We start from the raw sequence: 20,561 nt of genomic DNA on the forward strand, positions 1-20,561 counted from the left end.
GGTAAGACTCAAAAGGATTGCTCTCCACATACTGCTTTCAATAAAGTTTATTTAGGAAACGTGTTTCGACCTCAGCATGTCTTCGTCACGGCCTCAATGAGACCCATTCAACAAAGGAAGGGGGGCACGCGGCAGCAAGTGAGAGCAGAGCATGTCCGTTTCCCTGCCCTCTGTGAAATGTGCAGGGAAACGGACATTGCTTTGGGATCCAGGGAGTTGCATGTTAGCAGCTCCCTGGGTCAGGTTCCCTCGCGTTCCCCAACCAAGAGGACTGGCCCTGGGGGATGGAGTCCTCCGGGACGATATCGGCTCTGGAGGGGTGTAGGGGGCATGTGGCCACCTCCCTTTTTTCTTAAAAAAAAAATAAATAAAATAAAAAGTGAGGCTTCGGGGAGATGGAGTCCCTGGAGCCCAAAATGGCCCAGGGAAGGGGCGGCCACTTGGCCCTCCTTACAAAGAAAATGAAAAAAAGTCGGCAACTCACTGGAGGCACGCCCCTTTTCTCCGTTAATCTGCAAACAAGCCTCCTGGTATGCTGCTAGTTGGAGGATGACGTCCCCTTGGCTGCTGAGGGTGCTTAGGGGCCTATAAGACCTCCTGTTACCTCCCAGTATTCTCACACAGTGGGATTACTGAAAGGTGGTCGGAGGCCACGCCCCCTTTCTCCACTACTCTGCAAATGCACCTCTCGGCACCGTGCTGGTGGGGGGGGATGAGGTCCTCTTGCTTCCTGAGGGCCTCAGGACTAAAGTGGACTTCTTCCCCCAAGCATTAGTGCGCCAGGAGGTGCATTTTCAGAGTGGTGGAGAAAGGGGGAGTGGCCTGTGACCACCTCTCAGTAATCCAGCTGTGTGGGTCCTACGGGATGTAACAGGAGGGCTAGGTGGCCCCCAAGGACCCTCAAGAGCCAAGGGTACTTCACCCCCCCAACTAGTGGTGCGCCAGGAGGCGCAAATGACATCGCTGATGACCTCATCCACAGATTCTGACGCACCCACTCACACCCCAATATAACCTTTCAAACACCCACTCCAACTTCCACACTACCATTGTCAAAACCATTGACCCACCCATACCAGTACTTAAACACTCACACATTCATAGGTCTACACACACATCCACTCATATCATACAGCCACTCACACACTGTCAGTCAACCATAGAGCTACTCACACACCTACAGTCAATCACATAGCCACCTATACAGTTTTACACACACCCACTCATTCATACAGATACTAACACATACTCGCTCACCTATGCAGTCACTGACAGAAGCACACACTCACCCATATAGCCACTGACACACCCACCCACTCACTCATCCATGCAGGCAGTCACACACACCCTCACCCAACCACACAGACACTCATACAGCCATACAGGTACTCAGACAACCAATCAATCACCCATTCAGCCAACTGACAGACTGATACAGAATTTCGCACAAACTAGTCACTCGACCATACATTCACTGAGACACAATCACTCACTTTTACAGTGTCAGTCATGCACCCACTTAATCATCCAACAGGCACTCATACACCCACTGATTCACCAATACACCTTGGTATATATATTTAACACTCCTAAACGAGAGAAACCGGAGTCTAACTATACGTCCCTGTAACCTTTTTGTTTTTTTCTGTGAATATAGTCCTGTACATGACTTGAACATAAAAAATTACTTGCAGCTCATAAACGGATCCACCATGTCTGGCCATGCAGTGATGTAGCATTGCGTGGGTTAATCCTCGCCTCAGTCCCTTCCATAATTGAAACTTTCTTTTACGATAGCTAGGATAATTTACATTTTATATCGGACCCAGAGGCGAGGATTAGGCTAGTAAAGCTTATCTGCCACCAGAGTCACAATGGAGGAGACTGGCTTGAAGTAGAACCTTTTAAAGGTTGAATCCGAAAACAAGTCCGTCACATTCAAGATCGAGCACTGAAGGCAAAGTCCTTGGAGGCCTTGGTGCCTCTACTAGAATGTGCACTGAACATTTTCGTATGAATGCCTGCTTCTTGCATGATCCATCGTGCAATGGTGAGGGAAGAGACTGCCCGGAACGGTTTTCTAAGAGCAATTAGTAATTGACGTTCGCCATGGGGTTGCAACTCTGCAGTCAAGGCTTCATACGTTTTAATACAACACACCACACACGGCTTTGGGGAATGTGGGAAAACTGGATAGGTGATCAAACGGGAATTGTATTTTGTGCGTCTGGAGACATGCAAGGTGACCCCATCTGGGGTAAACGTTTTGCCTGTAATGTCCAAGGTCAGACGTCCGAGAGCTTCCTGCACTAAATTAAACCTAAGAGGGTGGCCAGCTTAGTCTTCAACTGTTTACATGTAAGATGCTTGTTGCAAGGCCAACAGTTAAAATGTTTAGGACCTTATTGACATCCTAAAGAACCGAATAACAGGGCTCCAGAGGAAGAGATAATCGGATGCCCCTGCTCAACGTCCTAACCAAAGGATGTTAACCCATGGGAGCCCTGCCACTAAGGCATGTTCCACCAAAATTTCTGATTGAAAGGTATTGATGGCCCTGTAGGCCAATTTCTCCGAGGCCAAAAAATTCAGTAAACGGACAACATTGGACCCCACAGCAGTCAGATCCCATGCTGGCACCAGCCATCAACACCTAGCTGACCAGTAGCGTTTGACCGTACCTTCAGCCCAGGCTCGAGAGAGTCCTGGTACTTACCATCGCAGCCTGCAATCTTTCAAGCCATAAGTTAGAGGGACCTGTTCGTCAGCAGAGGATGGGGATTCCTGTAGAGATCGCTGATGAGAGCTGGATCTAGGTGTAGATGGATTGAAAAATCTCAAGAAGGCTCCATTTGAACTGGAAACCAGACTTGCGACTTCCACAGCAGTGTCATTACCACCAGGTCTGCCATCTGCCTGTGAGTTTATGCCACCAACCTCATGATCATGGCGAGGGGGGGGGGTGGGGGGGAAGCTTAACCGCTGTCCTTCGACCTGCCCTGGAGGAATATTTCTGTTGCTACCGCTGCGGGATCTGGCCTCTAGCTGAAGAACTGGGGAAGTTGGTGATCGAGGCAAGACACAAAGATCGACAGTGAACAGACCTCATCGCTCCAAGAGAGCTGAGAACATGAATGGGAGCAACTTCCACGGGCTCGTGTCCCGTAGATGGCGTAATTGCCAATCTGCAACCTGGTTGGCCGACCCAGGGAGATTTTCCGCCATGACCAAGACTTTATGTGAGAGGCACTCTCAAACTCCTTGGCTAGATCCGAGAGGGCCTTGGACTGAGTGTCTCCTAGATGGTTGATGTAACTGACTGCCACTTCATTGTCCATCTTGAGAAGCACACAACACTGGGCCTTTTCTCTGGTTCAAGACTTCCCTGCGTAGGAACGTGCCATTAGTTCCAGGAAGTTCATGTGGAGGGACTGCTCTTAGGAGGACCATGCGCAGTCTGCTGCAAATTCCCCGCAGCCGAGCTACCCATCCAGTGCCATTGGCATCGGACTAGATCATGAGACCTGGCTAGTAGCCAAAAATGGCTCATCGGTTCCAGGCCTCCTTGTGTGTGAGCCACCAGCCCAGCTCATCCCTGCCTCCTGTGAAAGAGGAACAAATGGAGTAAAGGAGATCTTTCTTTAAGTCTTAATCTTTAAAACTCCTTTTCTCTTCAAAAAGGAATCCTGGTCTTTCAAATGAAGAGTAAAATCATATATGCATCCCTCGCCTTGTGAGAGCAAGGAAATGTGGTTCTGTGGAGACTAGCAATCTCTCAAATGGTAATATCTGTTTTCTATTTAGATGTCCATATCAAGCTCCACAGAAGAACTTTGTCCTGTCCAATTTCTAGCTAATGATTCTAAACTCTTGTGAACTTCATTGATCTTCATGGTAGCTCATTAGTATAGTCTATATGTGTAGTCCAGGTAGAAAATCATTTTAAGGCTTCTTGTTCAGACACACTGACCAACTGGTTGGGAATGCCATGCCACAGGCAGGACCAGAAGACACTTTGTCAAATTATGAGGAGTTGGCCTAATGGCTAGGGCGGTCAACCTAGAATCTGGGGAACTCAGTTTGTGTCTCTGTAACGACGCTGAACATCCTGTGATTCTGGGCAAATCACTCAATCTCGCCGTGCCTAACAAAAATGAATGTGTCCTCATGTAGCTTAACTGGTGCTTTGCAATGTGCTCTGATACCTGATACCTCTGGGTCAAGTTTGCGCTATTTAAAACTCAGTAAAAAAAAAAATGTAATTTTCTGTAAAAGAAATATTCTTAAGTATGCTCGCCTCAATCACCAGACATGCCCTCAAACACTTGACTGTTCATGTCCACTTGCCAGCAAGATGATGGGAGGGCTTCTTCTGAGGTTTCCAACTTTTGGGACATATTTTTCTGGTTTTATTGCACCACCTACTTGGTAATGGTATTTCTTCAGTGCATCTTCATGTCTAATAAGCCTAGAAAAAATGCCTCCCTTTTGCGAAGTTAAAGGCTTTTGAAGTATTCCATTCAGCGAGATGGTGGCTTTTAGCAGCTTGCTTTTCTTGTCTTTGGGGGAAGTCTGAGGCTAGTTTATGGGCTGAAATCAGCAAAAGATCATATTCATTTAGAAGCCTCTTCACTCTGGGAACCTCAACTGTCAGTTCAAGCATTAAACCGTCCTTGTGTAGGCCATTGTATTAGCTCTTCATTTGAAAATCCCAAGTGGCAAAACCTGTGGTCCCTTGGTACCTCGTGACCTATTGACTCCTAATTTAGATTTTTTCCAGCCTGCTGGGCAGAAAATCTGGATTTTATTAAGGACACGGAGGCTAATATTGTGCAAATCTCCTTTATTGCCACAGCTCAACAGCAACAATTGAACATAGAACTTCAATGAACATTCCAATGAGATATAAAGTCCTCCTATGTCCAGCCATCTTTCTTCTTTGTTAGACTGCGTAGAAAAAAGTTCAACGTGTAGAAATCAGGAATGCAAATGAAGACCGCTTTCCAACTTGTGGTCCGGAGGAAGGAAATTCTTATTCTGAAAGAAGAGGAATAGATTTCGGTAATATTTTCTTAAAACATCAGGGTGGGTTTCGTTTCAATTCGAAAAGTGGTGGGATAATATTAGCCTCCATGTCCTTAATAAAATCCAGATTTTCTGCCCAGCAGGCTGTGAAAAAGCCAAATTTTATGGCACGACACGGAGGCCATATTATGCAAGTTCAGAGTGCATTAAGAACATTATCAATCCCATTAGAGATTGGTCTAAAGTAGCAATTCTTAAACATATGATTATTTGACCAGTCTGCCGCCGTAAGTATTTCTTGCAACCCTCCACCAAGAAAGTAGGCTTTGGAAGCTGATGCACGTCTGAGAGAATGTGCTCCAAAGATAGAGGTGTCTACACCGCTTTTATACATGACTTCCTTCACCCACCTTGCTGAGGAAACTCCCTTATGGGGAGATCTGTGAGAAATTAATCATCGAGTCTCATTCAATCTCAGACTTTGAGTTCTTTTCTCGTATTCTTTCAGACATTTAACCACGGTAAAAGATGGAGGAGGACATTGTTTTTACCTCAAAAAGAGAACCAAAACTAACACCCTCTGGTTGAAAGGCCCTCCTAGAAATATCTAAAGCTTTGACATCAGAAGTTCTTCTGAAGGATACTAGAGATAGTAAAACAGTAAGTTTAAGAGAGATGAGAGAGAGATTTTCTCTCCTCTCCTCGGGAGAATAGGGTACGAAGTACAAGTGTAACATCCCATAGTGCACAATATTTAGCGAATTGGCATAGTATCCCTCCCACCTTTGGAGGGGTATCTGAAAGGTCTTTCGAGGTTCCTACCTGATGAAAAGGAGCGTTTTCTCCATTCGCCTCTAAAGGGACGTCCACGTAGTTGTTGGAAAATCTGCCCCCCACGCCTGATGAACGGTCTTGAGGGATGTATTCCACGGCCGGGGAAACGACCCCGAATTCTCCTGGCCCTGGTAAAACTCTTTCTTGGAATACTTTTTGAATTTCTTTCTGGGATTTTTGGATACAAGCTAACGTATTGAGCCATTTTCTTGATAAAATCTTCCCCAAAAAGAAGACCTTGTGAGTCAGGACCTCCGTCTTTTTTGGCTAATTCAATTAGCTTAGGATCGATCTTTAGTAGTACCCCTTTTCTTCTCTCTGTGGAGAAGGCAGTATTGGCATTGCCAATAAGGCATATAGCCCTCTGTACCCATTCTCTAAGTTCTTTAGGGTCAATTTGATTATATCCCAGGTAGGCTGATTCGGCCATCTCAAAAAATATTGTGAGTGATCCTATGATGTCGAGAAGGCGAGCTTGACAGGATTTTAATCCTTTGTCCAAGCCTTTCCTGGGGTCTTTGTTGTTCTTAGCTATGAAAGCTACCTTAGGGTCTAATTCTGGAGTCCTAGCTATTTTATTGGGTAGGGAGGGGGGCAGACATTCTGACCGAAGTCTGGATCTTACTTCTTGGGGTATCTCTTTCCTCAACCAGAAGGAGAGGTAGTCCGTGATATGTTGAGATGGGGTCCACTCCGGAGATAAGGGGTGTTTAATTAGTAGCGGGTCGAACATTTCCTCCCCAATTGGATCCACGAGTACTGTGTTGGACCCTGAGGCCTTAGATGCCTCTTCGGAGCTTCTAGTTCCCCTCAATTGATCATCTTCCACATCGGTATTGAAACCAGAAGAGCAGGATAGCTCAATTTCTTGTTCATAGCTCTCATCGCTATCTATGTGGATAGGAAGCTCTGGGCCTTTATCTTGCCCATCTGGGGTGCCGAGGCACCATTCTTAACACTGCCTTGAGAGCGTGTAAGAATGGAGGTTTTTGGCTTCTTTGCGCCCTTGGATTGGTTTCTTCCAACAGTCCTCTTTTTGGGAGCCTTGGTTGCTCCGTTTTGTTTACTTGTAGAGGGGTTTGTTGATGAGTGGGATATGGACTCTAATTTTTTGTTTGTGTCATCAATTGAGCCCAAAGCTTTCTCAAGAGCCTTGTTAACAAGCTCTTCTAAATTCTGCTCAATATTTAATTGAGGTGGGGGTGCAAACATTTTAATTTAATTAGTATAGTTTTATGGGTAGGTTCCTTTCTTTTACGTTTTTTTTTTTTTTTTTTTATTGTAAAATATTATTGCTATATATGTGGGTAAAGGGTTAATGAAGAGATCCTACCAAGCAAAGGGTTGCTCCGAATGCGAAGAGGCAGTTAATTGAAAACGCCGGTATCGGAACCTAACGAGTGAACTCTGTCGAGTGAGCAGCTGATTTGTAAGCAAAACCGTTAATGTAATTCCCGGCGTCTTGAAGTTGACAGCTGATTGTATCCCAACTTGTCAATATTTCTGTCGTATGTTATGTATAAGATGAACCCAAAGAGCTAAAATGGCTGTCACACACGTAGTAAACGTGCGTGACTGCCTGCCAAGGTATTTTCCTTTGATAGGAGGCGGCCCTCCCCGGCGCGTACCATCGCGTCGAGGATTGAGGAGTTATGATATGTGGCTCACTCCTCGCCGTAGGAGCAGAAATCCTCTCTGTAGAAAAAACACAGTTGGGGCATCCAATGAATCCGTTGAGGGACCGGTGGTTGACGGGCGGGAAGCGAGAGGAAGCGTTCGTGTGCGCGCAAGGATCTATCAAAGCCGGTACGATTATTTATTTATTTTTTTTTTTTTTTTTTTTTTTTAAAGATGCGATGATGAATTTCAATAAGCCTAATCCGGTTCGAAATAAAACTGGACAAAAGGGGAAAAGGTGCATGGGGAAGGGATACTAGGATCCATAGCAAATTTTAAATATTGAAATCGTTAGGGTATAAAAGAGGAATACAAAAGCAATGTCACTAGTTTTAGAAAAGTATATATTGAACGTACAAGATTAACAGATATCATTCACAAGCATCAAGTGTTTAAATACACTAGTCGAACAGCACATTAACGAACAGTATACTAAGTAATCAAGTAGTGTAAAAGCGCTAAGCTTGTAAAGGCAGTACTTATCTTTCTGAGCAGCAGCAACAAAGAAGGAAGATGGCTGGTCATAGGAGGACTTTATATCTCATTGGAATGTTCATTGAAGTTCTATGTTCTTCAATTGTTGCTGCTGAGCTGTGGCAGTAAAGGAGATTTGCATAATATGGCCTCCGTGTCGTGCCATAAAATCAGGTTTGTAATGGTAATGATAGTCGTGCTTCTGCCTCTGAACAGCAGCAGATAAGCTTTATGTATTGCAGGGAGGATGAAGCTCCTTGAGCTAAATTCCTCAAGATGGTAGACGTGGCCCTGTGCCATATTCTTTTAAGGTTAAAGAAGACCGGAACAGTTGTCATTCTAATTTGGTACAGTTACAGTCAGTCTGATTCTCAACGTGTTAAACAAAATATAATTATTGAGATTTCACATACTCCTTCTTCAGTGGTGAAATTCGGACATTGCCAATGTATTCCCACTAACTAGGTGACCAGATTTTATTTACCCGATTAGTTAAGCTTTCTGGAGTACTACTCCAAATGGCGTTCTATTCTTAATCAACAACATCCTGGAATTACCTAGGATTCCAATCATCTAGATTCAGCAGAAAAGTATGATTCGTCATCCACCCCCTTCCACAATTTTTTTTTTTAAATTTGCGACCCTGCTTTGTTTAAAAAAAAATACCTTAATGTGCCTGATTTTCTTCTTTTTTCCTTTTAAAAAAAAAAAAAGGGCAGTTAATCAATATGTTGATGGTTTCTCTGTTTGCATTCTCTGATCAGAGATCTGGCTCGCTGGTAGGTTCTCAGTTTGGTCATTGCAGCTTTAAAGTAAATGCCATTTGATCCATGAGGATCTTTACCTTTTGGATAAAAGCCTTTTTAGCTGATTCTTTCTTGGCAAAAAGGATTAGTGAGCTTTTATTCGGAAGATTGATTTGATTGAGAACAGCCATTCGTTTATTCTTAGGAAATTACTTTTCTAGTATTTCTTCATTCACCTCCCCCTTTCTCAGAGAAGGAGGTGCTTTACGACCTGGGTGATGCCTGAGGTCTCAAGTTGTGTTTGATAGGAGAACAGCTGCCTGACAGGAATCTGATCGTATATTAATAACTTCTGATGCTGTTGACCTAGCAACCATGCAGCAAAAACTATTAATGCCAGATGAAGGTGATAGCTTCCTGTTTACGCTAGTCCTTTGGCACAAGAGGTTCATCCTATTTTAAGATTGTTTGCATATTAAACCAGGCTGGTTTATAGGACCGCGATTAAAACATATCATCGCGATATCCTCCTTGAGAAAAAGGGTTATTTTGCCAGGAGGATTGAGGCTGCCTCCAATTCCTGCAAGGAGATTTTCACCATTGTGAGGGAGTTTACGACTCCACGGTCTAATTTAATCCAGGCCGCGCCCACCGAGTCGTGGGTTTCTGCTCTTGCCAACTTCTTCACGGCTAAGATAAAGTTGATTCAGGACTCCTTTCCCTCAAGGATGGTGGAAGCGTGCCCCAGCTTCATGGACGGGCCAGTTCCATCGGCTCCCGTGGAGTCCATCTTGGCCGATTTTCCGCCTATTTCAGCTGCGTCATCATTGGCATTGATGGTCAATCTTAAATCTGGGTCGCCTCTTGACCCATGCCCTGCCAAATTTTTGGCGAAAATGGCGGCAGTGGTAAATCCTTTGGCAAATCCACTCTTGAATCTCTCTCTGTGTGAGGGGGTGGTCCCGCAGGCTTGGAAGCAGGCGATGGTGATCCCCCTCCTCAAGAAGCCTGGCCTAGACCCTGAGGCGTTGGCCAATTATAGGCCAATCTCTCTCCTTCCTGCGCTGGCTAAAATTGTGGAGAAGCACGTGCATACCGTGCTCTCTGGCTTTTTGGAAACCAACGATCTGCTTCATCCCACTCAATCTGGCTTCCGCCCCAATTTAAGCACCGAGACGGCGCTTTTGGAGGTGTTTGAAGCCATTAAGGAGGTACTGGATTCAGGAGGTAAAGCTATGCTTGTCATGCTTGATTTGTCGGCAGCCTTTGACACCGTCCCCCACGAGGGTCTCCTCGTCAGACTTCATGAGATCGGTCTGAGGGGGACGGTGCTCAGCTGGTTTAGATCATTCTTAGCTGGCCGTCGACAAACGGTCTGGGCCTCCTCAAGCTCTGCCGTGATGCCGCCTTTGGGAGTCGTAGTCCCGCAGGGCTCGGTGCTGAGTCCGACTCTTTTTAACATCTTTATGACTCCATTGGCCGCACTGGCGGAGTCCTTGGGGGCCCAGATCGTATCCTATGCCGATGATACCCAGCTCCTCCTTTACGTGTGGGAAAGGAGAGGAGTTTGATGGAGAGAGTATTCGTGGGTGCCTTGGGGCTGTTTTCAAATGGTTCCAGCTGAACCGCCTCAAATGCAACTCAGATAAGTCTGAGGTACTCTTCTTCGGTTGTACCTCTGATCCTGATTGGCAGGAATGGTGGCCGATTAATATGTTTCCTCCTGCACATTCCTCCCAGCAGGCAAAAAATCTGGGAATTAAGATCGACCATATTCTGACGTTGAGATCTCAGATCCTCGGTCTTATGGGAACATGTTTCGGCCTCCTGAAGATGCTCCGGAAGTTTCTTCCTTTGCTTTCAGAAGAGCACAGGAGGATCACTGTGCAGGCCTTAATTGGCTCCAGATTGGACTATTCTAACGTCCTATATCTGGGCCTACCGGAGTATCTACTACAGCGCCTTCAGGTGGTGCAGAATTCGGCCGCTCGGGCTATTTTCGGCCTTCATAGGCGAGCCAGAGTGTCTGGCCTTTTGCAGTCGCTTCAATGGCTGCCTATCCGGAAGCGGATAGTCTTCAAGGCGTTGACGCTGGCTCATAAGGCTCTTTATGCCTCGGGCGCGAAATATCTGCAACGGAGGCTTACCTTTTATCGCCCGGCCCGATCTCTGCGATCCGAATCTCTCTTCCTTGCGGTGGTCCCTCGAGTAAAGAGGGCCCGCGTAGGGGGCCGCTCCTTCAAGCTGAAGGCATCGCAGCTTTGGAATGCTTTGCCATTGGCTCTACGTAGCACTTCTAATTTGCTGACCTTTAGGAAGGGCCTTAAAACTTGGCTCTTTGCCCCTTAGCATGTCCGCCCCTTAGCATGTCCCCTCCTTAGTTTTGTTGTTTTTCTTTTATCCCACTGTGTTATGTTTTTATGCTTACAAGCTGCCAATAAAAAGCGCCGGGACACTCCAATGGAGTAGCCGTGCGCTATAGAAATCAAAAATAACATAACATAACATCATGGTTGAATTTACAGAGACGTGAGCAGTTATTAACCAGAGCTAAGACACCATTGGTAAATTTACAGAGACCTGTGTGCAGTCTAGAAATGTTGAACAGCTACTTGGGTCCCCCGTGGAAGGTTTAAGGTAACAGAGGCCAGAAGACCCCAACTTATTGATTCGGTCTGTTCCTGCTTGGGAGTTGGAGGGAAAGCGGCTTAAAACCCACTGCGGCCCCTTTCATCCTCCAGCTGTAGTCATATTCCTCTTGCTGCAGAGGATCTGTTTCCTTGGACCTCTCTGAGTAGGATGGCTTTAGATGTTTGTTGGCTCTTTCAGGGTAAAATTGAGCCTGCAGGTCGGAAGTTAACTTTTGCATCTGCATTTACTACCCTGCAAAGTGGAAAAATCTGCATTGAGCTTCCTCTAGATTCTAGTCATGTCAGCCCAGTGTGATCATCCGAACATTACTTGTAAAGTGAGCGCGCTTGAGTTCAGAGTAAGACCTTTACTTTTAGAGTGACAATGTCTGATTGACCGAAACGTCTCAATGTGTGCCATAATTTATTAATGGTAATATGTTGCTATAAGCCCATGTTTTGACTTTATTGTAGTTTTTTTTCAAAACTGTGGATTATTTTCATACATATAACTGCAATAAAAATTAGCATGTGGCTTTGAAGCATCTACCCAGAGTGGCAGTGCCTCTTAGCAAACTTTTTACATCCGCCATTTTTCTAATATTCAGATTTTAGAATTTTCCAATTTAAGTACATCCTAAGGAACGATATAGAACTGTATGATAGAAGTGTATCCTGATAAGTAAACACCCTCACCAATTTCCTCCATTTACACAGGGCCATAAATGTATACTTCATGTTCCCCACATGATTTCAAGACAAGAATTCTTTGTCTGATGCGTAATCTTTTTTCTCGCCACGCTTTTCAATTTAACGTTAGTGTCCCAATGCATGGATGACACAACAGTCACAGAATATATACAAATGTCCATCATTTGCATGACAACTAGGGCAGGAATTCAGTTGTTCTAGTGGTACCTTATGCAGTATTTCTGGAGTAACGTGAACCTTGTAAAAAATGTACAGTGCCAATTTGAAATGGCAGTCTCAGACGCTCCCCTGACAACTTGTCAAGCATTACCACAATCCTCCTGTGACATTGTCCTACATTCCACATTCAGCCTGTATTGCCAATCGGGGTGCCAAACAGTCCCATTTTAAAGCCCTGTTTAGTCTTTGAGATACTGCTCTGACCCATTTAACTATTTAGTAATATGTCCAAGAAATATGACGCCACAGGTGGATCAGGAAATCCCTCAATGTCTGCCTTGTAGCCAACAAGCCTAATTTAAGAATTAAGCAGGATTTCCAATTGATTCAGCTTTAGCTTCTTCAAATTCATTAAATTATCCACCTTCATTTAACAGCCATATTTCCCTGCGTATCCCTATTCCTAATTTTAAAGAGCAATGGAAATCCCTCTTGTTGTACTGCTACCCATTCTACTTGGACATAAGCTGAGTCAATAGAGTTCTGTTTTGACATGCTAGATTTTTGCTTATTCTCTATTTGGTTAGTTAATAGTTTTAAACCTAATTTAAGGTAAGCCCTTTCAAATAGTATGTGCTCAGTAATCTATAATGTTTTATTTTTTTGGTAGCATACTTTTCTCTGCAGTAGTTTTCAGTTGCTCTTTTTGTCGCTGGAAAACCAACAAAGATGATTCAGCTCTCAGCAGCCCTTATAATACTACTTTATTTCAAAGAGAAACAATTTCTGGCTATAGTCTATTCATAAATGTTGCTTTTTCATTTCTTTCCAGGTACTTAATTGATAGCCGTTGGTTCAAACAGTGGAAAAAATATGTTGGTTATGACAGCTGGGACATGTATAATATGGGTGAACGCAACATCTATCCAGGGCCTATTGACAATTCAGGGCTCTTTGCAGGTATGTTCATTTTTTAACTTTTCAATGTCTTTTCATTTTATCAGTTTTATGTAGTGTAGTTTACAAACAATCTAAGGGAAGTGCAGGGAATAATTTCTATTAAATTATGTTGTGGATTTCGTATTGTGAAATATGCATCCTCTGAATGTGTTGCTGTCCTCCCTTTGTTGCTGCTTAGCAGCCAGTCTTCAGAATATAAAAAGAAGAGAAGGCGTATTTCAGCCGTAGATAGCCAGGAGCCGGTAGTTAGAGTGGCAGTTGGAGGCCTGGTAATAGGAAGATGAGAATTGGCTGTATTGGGCTAGTTGTTGAAGACTGTGCAAGAGATGGAAATATCCTAGTTTAGAGGCATCCTAGATTGGGTGATGCAAACCAGAAGGCTGAATGAAAATCTGAAACTGCAGTAATTGTTATGCAGAGATGCGGAAAGCATACTACAGAGAACTGGGTGGGTAGGTCACAAATATACTTCCATATTTGTTAGGATGTTATTTACCACCCTGTTAGATTAGACATTGTTCCTGTCCGAAACCTGTACACAGACCCCATGTATATAACAAATTGCTACCCATGTGACATGGTCGCTGTAGAGTAACCAACATCCACCTGTGATAAGTCTATTGACACTAACTTGCAGCGCTACGCTGTCCATGTAGGCCTGAATCGGAGTTACCAGCAATGTACAGCAATTTCATATATGCCCTCCGAGAGAGAGAAGCGGAAATAGGATACAAACTGAGATCTTTGTATAGACCAGGAATGGATCTAGGTGTTAAACATCTACGAGTGTTCACTGCCACACAAGTAGTGCATGAAATGCTTGAATTAAGCTCAGCCATTGCTAATCACTCGATCTGCATTGGAACCCATTGTTTTTGCCCATAGTAGAAACCCCAGACATAGACCATTTATATGTAAACAGTCTTGTTCCTGCTCCAATAGGAGTAGTCCAGCCCAAACCTTTTTGTCAGGTGTCCTTTCTAGACTGGAACACAAGCAGCCCCAAACCAGTTTTGGCTTTTAGACACACCAGTGAGATGCTTTTAATTAGTAAAAAAGCAAGCAAACGATAAAGTAAGTTACCCTTTTCCTATTATTTGTGGATCCTTAAAACCCTTTGATAGATTTTCAAGATGCAATTTTACCCTTTACCCAACCTAAAGTTGCTTACGGGTTGATTTCCCAGAAGTACAGTGACACCTGTACCCACTATCCATGTTATGTTGTATTATCTAGCATCTCTAGCATTTATATAGCACACAATGGCCACAAATTTGTGATTTACCATCTCATTGATTACAGAGAGATGTTTGTTATGTTGCAGAGCTGTGTGCTTGCAAAGTGACTTGAATGGGAAGTTTGGGTTAATTACACGATGTCCTCGCACATGGTCTGGTTGTGTTGTGTGTAAATCTGACTTTTATGTAAGCAAATGTTTATAAAAGCATGAGAGATTATTAGTGTGTTTAATGTAGCATTTGGTGTATGTACGTAATTGAACAATTGCATGGAGGGTGTGCTGTCCCTTATTTATTAGGTTGGAGGTGCAACTGCAGAGATCAACATAGCTACATAGCTGCATTACATTGTAAAACAGGGGCGCCACAGCCCACTGAAATCCACAGGCATCACCAGTAGATAGCTTTGTTGGAACCCCCTGAAGGTTGGGGCGTAAAAGATCCCTGCATGGTGACAGACCTGCCCTGAGTGCCCCAGCTGCCACTATGTCTGGATCCCTGTTGCTGATTTTTGTTGTAATGGGTGAATGCGTATCTTGCATGACATAGGCCTGTCTCACTAATTGTGGTCTTGTTGAACTGGGAGGGGCACCCAAAACGCTCCACTCATTATGGTGGAAGGCTACAGATTTTGCCAGAAGTTATTGTAAAAGCTACAGAAGCAACACTAAAGCCTGAGAAGGACCAGGTACATTACATATAAGAACAACAAAGGTCCTCTGACCCATTTACGAAAATATTCAACATCAATTGTTGATTGTCCAAGTGATAGCGATGCACCAAACATAGGTGCACTGAAAGTGCTGGTGCTGTTATTTGCAGAAGACCTGCTCGTAATTTCAAAAACTCATCTGGATTGCAGGCTTTGGTCAAACAGTTCATGATGTTGTGTGCCGATTGAGGGATTGGGTTAAATTCACCAAAAAACAAACCTATCACCCAACCCCTATAAGCAGCACAAGATTGTCATAAAATCTGTTAATGAAATGATTAACTCCCACACCTGATCTCATTACACTATTAGCACAACGTTTGCTGCCACTTTTCCACTCCCGGCAGAGACTTGGAAGGGGTAGGTGTAGAGGAGATAACACCCCGGCAAAATTGTAAGTAGATCACCGTGGCAGAGAGTCGGACATGGCAAGTAATTTGCTCAGCACAGCCTGTGTCTGGTTTTTGTTCCTGCATCTCTGTGTTTAATGTTTTTACAGCCCAGTAATGTGCGGGCATTCCTTGCTCTCGCCGGTGGAGGTATCCTCATAACGCTATGAGGTAAGCATCCTTTAAACTTACAACCTCCCGGTACCGTTAATAGGCGTAGCAACATTCATATACTATCAACTGCTGTCACTTTTGGGCATAATCTTCCATGTAGGATATAAGCGGGGCTACGAGTGGTACCACAATCCACAAGACTGAATGGCATGGTGTAACAGCAATACCGCACCGGGCCATTGCCCCATTGATCGCATTTTTATGCCTCCTGTGCCTGTTTTTTGTCTCTAAATATTGCTGCGAACACAGATGTGACACGTTATGAAGCATCAAGTTGTCACTGATGCTCTGATCTGTTGTTTACTCTGTGCTCTCTTTCCTAGGTTTTCATCAGGAGCGTTCGTTCATCATGCAGCTGTAGCCACACTATAGGTATACAGGTTACTGCCTCGCCCTGTTGAGTTAGAGGGTTCAATAATTTTCATCACGTGCACTTTATATTTTTGCTCTGGTCCTGAAGAAGCGCCAACGACCCTTAAGGCGACACAAGGCGCGAAACATGTTGACCTATGACCTCTTTGATACCCGGACATAGTGTGCCTCCGGGGCTAGATTTTAACTAGCAGATTATCTGCCAAGGGTTTACAATTCACACATTGGCTGCATGTTTACCCTTTATTAACTTTTTTCACTACCTAGCACGCACTTTTTTCACTCTCTTTTGGACCCTAACCCCACATACCCACATGCACCATCCGGCAGTCCTTAAAAAGATCTCCGATAAAGAGACCCTTCGGGGGACCCGTAGGGAATTGCAGCGCCGGCCCTACGAGGAGCAACTGCCCAATGATGAAGCATGACACCTTTTGGGGTGTGTGAGGGCAACAGAGGACAATAAGTGTTTGTTCCACTTCACCATCTGGGTCCTTCTTTCCTAGGAATTCCTGTCTCTTTCTATCTGCTCACCTTTTCGATCTTCAATGCACGGGTGACTATTTGCACCCCTATGCGTGGGTGACTTTTTGCACCCCGCATACAGGAACAGTGCCCCCCTTGTTAAAACTAATATAGTCTTTTGGAGCATGGACACTGGACCTTTAATAGCTCCATGGCCCCCCCTCTTTTTTGTTGTGTTAAATGAAATGATTGTGCCACAAATTTTGAGTATCTTGGCGCAAGGCTGACAAGTAACATGTCCCAGATTCATAAAAGTAAAGCTGCAATATCAGTCTATGATAATCCCCAAACTGTGTAACAAAACAAAATTGAGAGCAATCTCATTGACATTAGGAATATATATGATTAAATCTAAGGGGATGGATTATATGGGGTAGGCACAATAGGGATATGTAAAGGATTCTGGGTTAACTGCGAGGAAAGCAAGTGTTTAAAATCATTAGTAAATTTATCACACAGTGCTCCCAATCTCCCACTCTATATTGATGTTTGGATATCCAATCACCCATGCTGTCAAATTAAGACCTCTGCTGTTTTGCCATTGATTGTGGCATACAGATGAGCTTGGCTTGTATAGGACCGCTCCTAATGAATTTTTGCAATCAAATAACTATTTAAAAATCTCATGGTGAGCATATGTAAAAGCCATGTTATACCATCTAGGCTTAGCTGCTTTGTCGGAGTCTCCAACAGATGCACACTGGGTCGCCAAGACCATTTTAAAATAAAATTGTCTGCTTTTTTCATGGAAAGGAGTGTTACATAAACCTGGGAATTTATCAGAATGTTTTTAGACCACAAATGTATATCCTCATTTGAACTCTTCCTTGATAACCTATTGTAACCAACAGCTAAGCAACTGTATTCCAAATTCAGATATGAGATTTTGCCAACTAATAGCTTTTGTATAAGATGGGGCAGGGATCTCTGTGATCATGATAGATGTCCTGCTTGCAAAACAGAGATGGAATCTGACCCTGACCCCCAAGCCACAACGCAAAAAAAGCATTTTATTTTTTACAGCCATGTTTCGACTAATTTGCAAATCTGCTGTAAAAATAATAAAACCCACAGCCAGGCTCCTGCGCTTGTGTTGAAAAAAGCCTCTGCATATATAATAGTATGTGGGGGTCTGAGCGCCCACCCGTCAGCCACCTTCCCGAGGCAATTAATTATAGAAATACGGGGGCTCCCATACCCCCCCCCGTCCCTCCTGCAGCCCCTGGGGCCGCCACCTCCCTGGGGTAATGAACTATTGAAATGTGGGGGGGCGCGCAGCCCCAGGGACCACCACCTCCCTGGGGCTAAAGTAAAGATTGGAGGGGGGCTGCCTGACCTCCCTCCTGGAGCCAAAGATGTAATTGGAGATGTCATCAGTGATGTCACTGACCATGTCATGAGTGATGTAATATGTGACGTCATCAGCACTGCATTGAGGGGGCACGAGTTATAGTTAGCTGAACTAACTATAACGGGGGAATTTCACTGGTTTTGTACGAGTGAAATGTCCAACTAACTAACTTTCCCTAAACCCTATGGTTTTTTCAGTGCATTTCTAAGGTTTTTTACATGCTAATTTCTAACTATAACGTGCCTGAAACCTATGGTTTTTTCAGAGAATTTCAAACGTTTTTTTAAATGCTAATTCCCAACTACAACATATCTGATACCTATGTTTTTTTCAGTGAATTTCAAAGGTTTTTTAAATGATAATTTTTAAATATATTATTATATTTAGTTTTTTGATACTGTTTTTCTAAATTTAAGCTATTTACTTTTACATATTTTATTTTTTAAATTAAATTACATATTTTTAATATAAATTGAAAAAAAGTTTTAAAAAATATTGAAACTAATATTGTTTTTATTTAATATTTTTTAAAATATATTATAATTTTTTTATCGTTTTTTTTGAGGGTCACCCAACGCGTAGGAGTCGCGCACCCAGCGCGTGCACATCAGGGGGCCGCGCTGAGCGCCGTGCTTTAATTTGCCCGTGAAAAAAAAATATTTAGCAACGATCACTAATTTCTATTCTCCTTGGGGACCCCATCCCCTGGGGCCTATATACAATGTTGGGGACCGTGGGGGGAGCCCCAATGCCCCCACGGTCCCAGCCGGCTCCCCGCGTCCTTCAGGAGCCGGCATTGCTTTTCAACACGGGGAGCTGCTAACATGCACCTCCCTGTGTGGAAAAGTAATATGGTTTGCATTTTGAAAGAGAGCAGATTTCCCCGCTCTCTTTCATAATCCAAACCAAGTTTGCTATGACGGGGCGGGAGCCTCGGCTCCCGACCTGCCATGGCAAACAGCAGTGTCCCGGGGTGGGCACCCCGAGACACTGCAGGAGCCGGCCCGTGGGGGTGGCGGTCCCCAGGGCCATCGACTGCTCCAGGAGGGGGGCCACGCGGCATCCCTCCCACAATATAAAGCGCCCCGGGGGGTGGTGGTCCCCGGGGCCTGGGGGGCCTTTCAGCCCCCCCACCCATTTTTTTTTTTTTTTTTTTTTAAAGCCTTGGGGGTTGTGGTCCCCGGGACTGGGGGTTGCCTTTGAGGCTCCCCCACTCATTTATTTTGTAGCCCCGGGGGGAGGTGGTCCCCCTCTGGGCCCCCCATCAAAGTTAAAATTTTTGCCCCTGGGATTTAGCCCCCCCCCCCCCCCCGGGAGCTAATTATTAAAGAAGCGCAGGAGCCCGCGCTTCGTTTTTTTTGTATGGCAGGATCCGCGCACCCTGTGCGCATTTTGCCGTTTTTTCAAAAAAATAAATTTGCCAAATTTGGTGTAATTCCGTTCAGCAGCTCGGGTTGTAGCTGCGATTAAAGGTTCCTATGGCAAATTGCATGGGGAAAACACGTTTTTGGACCCCCTTTTTTCTCGGCCCCTGCTTGACGAATCACCCCGAGACTTTCAGGATAGGAGCGGACCGGAGTGCCCCACCAGTTTTGAAAATTTTGCGAAGATTGTCAACCGACGCCAAAGTTTTTCCAAATAGAATGTTGCGGATTTCCTATGGATTATAGGTCCTAACTAGAACTAACTCCTGGCGACCACCAGTTGTGTGTGTGTGTGTGTGTGTGTGTGTGTGTGTGTGTATGTATGTATATATGTGTATATATAATATAAATTCCCAAAGTGTCCTGAAGCATTTAGGAGATCACTCGACCGAGCCTCCCCATACGGCTTCCAAATGCAACCTGCTTAAGTGCTTCTTTTCATTTTTAAAGCCCAACGCATTTCAGGATTACAAATCCCTTCTTCTAGGGCTGCCACAGACCAAACACCTGAGCCTCGCATTGCATTTGAATTTTAGATGTATGTATGTATATATGCGTATTTGTGTGTGTGTGTATGTGTATATGTATATATATATATATATATATATATTTGTCCACAAAGCCTTTCCACGATGAAAAAAGAATCGTTCTTGAGCCCAGTTCCTTTAGCGTGATTATTTATTTAAGAAATAGCAAACAAACACCCGACGCGTTTCGGTGCCACTGCACCTTGGTCACGGGTAATCAGCAGTTTGTGAAAAGTGCTACATATAGTGTTTAAACAAAACATAAAGGTAGGACTACCTGCCCCAACTCGATAATAAAGACCTTCAAAATTGGCATCCATTTTGTAATGGTCAAATCGTAACAAGTTACTGCTTCAAACATTTTGTAATTGCCACGGATTACAATATCTGGTAAGAGCAACACGAACATGATTATGCATATTGGTACAGGTTAATTTCAAAACAATTGTAGTGATAAGTCCGGCCCTAGTGGGCATAATACTACAAAAAAGCGATTTTGTGTAAAACAATTGACCAATCTTGCTGTGTGATACATGTTACTGTTTGATTTACGCCCCAGTGGGCTGTCTCATAGATTTTTGTGAATACTGCCCCAGTGGGCCCAAATTTATCAGTGGCTCTTATAATTAATTG

General features: G+C 44.1%; 1 protein-coding gene across 1 annotated transcript in view; it reads left to right on the forward strand.

The window, feature by feature from the left end:
* Positions 1 to 20,561, forward strand: part of USP4 (ubiquitin specific peptidase 4) — a 776,462-nt gene that overhangs the window by 28,536 nt on the left and 727,365 nt on the right. The window contains exon 2 of the mRNA XM_085625029.1: positions 13,089 to 13,216. Within this exon, the coding sequence (XP_085481155.1) occupies positions 13,089 to 13,216 (128 nt within the window). The remainder of the gene's footprint in view (positions 1 to 13,088; positions 13,217 to 20,561) is intronic.

The sequence above is a fragment of the Triturus cristatus genome, chromosome 9 (assembly GCF_964204655.1).
Source record: "Triturus cristatus chromosome 9, aTriCri1.1, whole genome shotgun sequence".
NCBI lineage: Eukaryota > Metazoa > Chordata > Amphibia > Caudata > Salamandridae > Triturus > Triturus cristatus.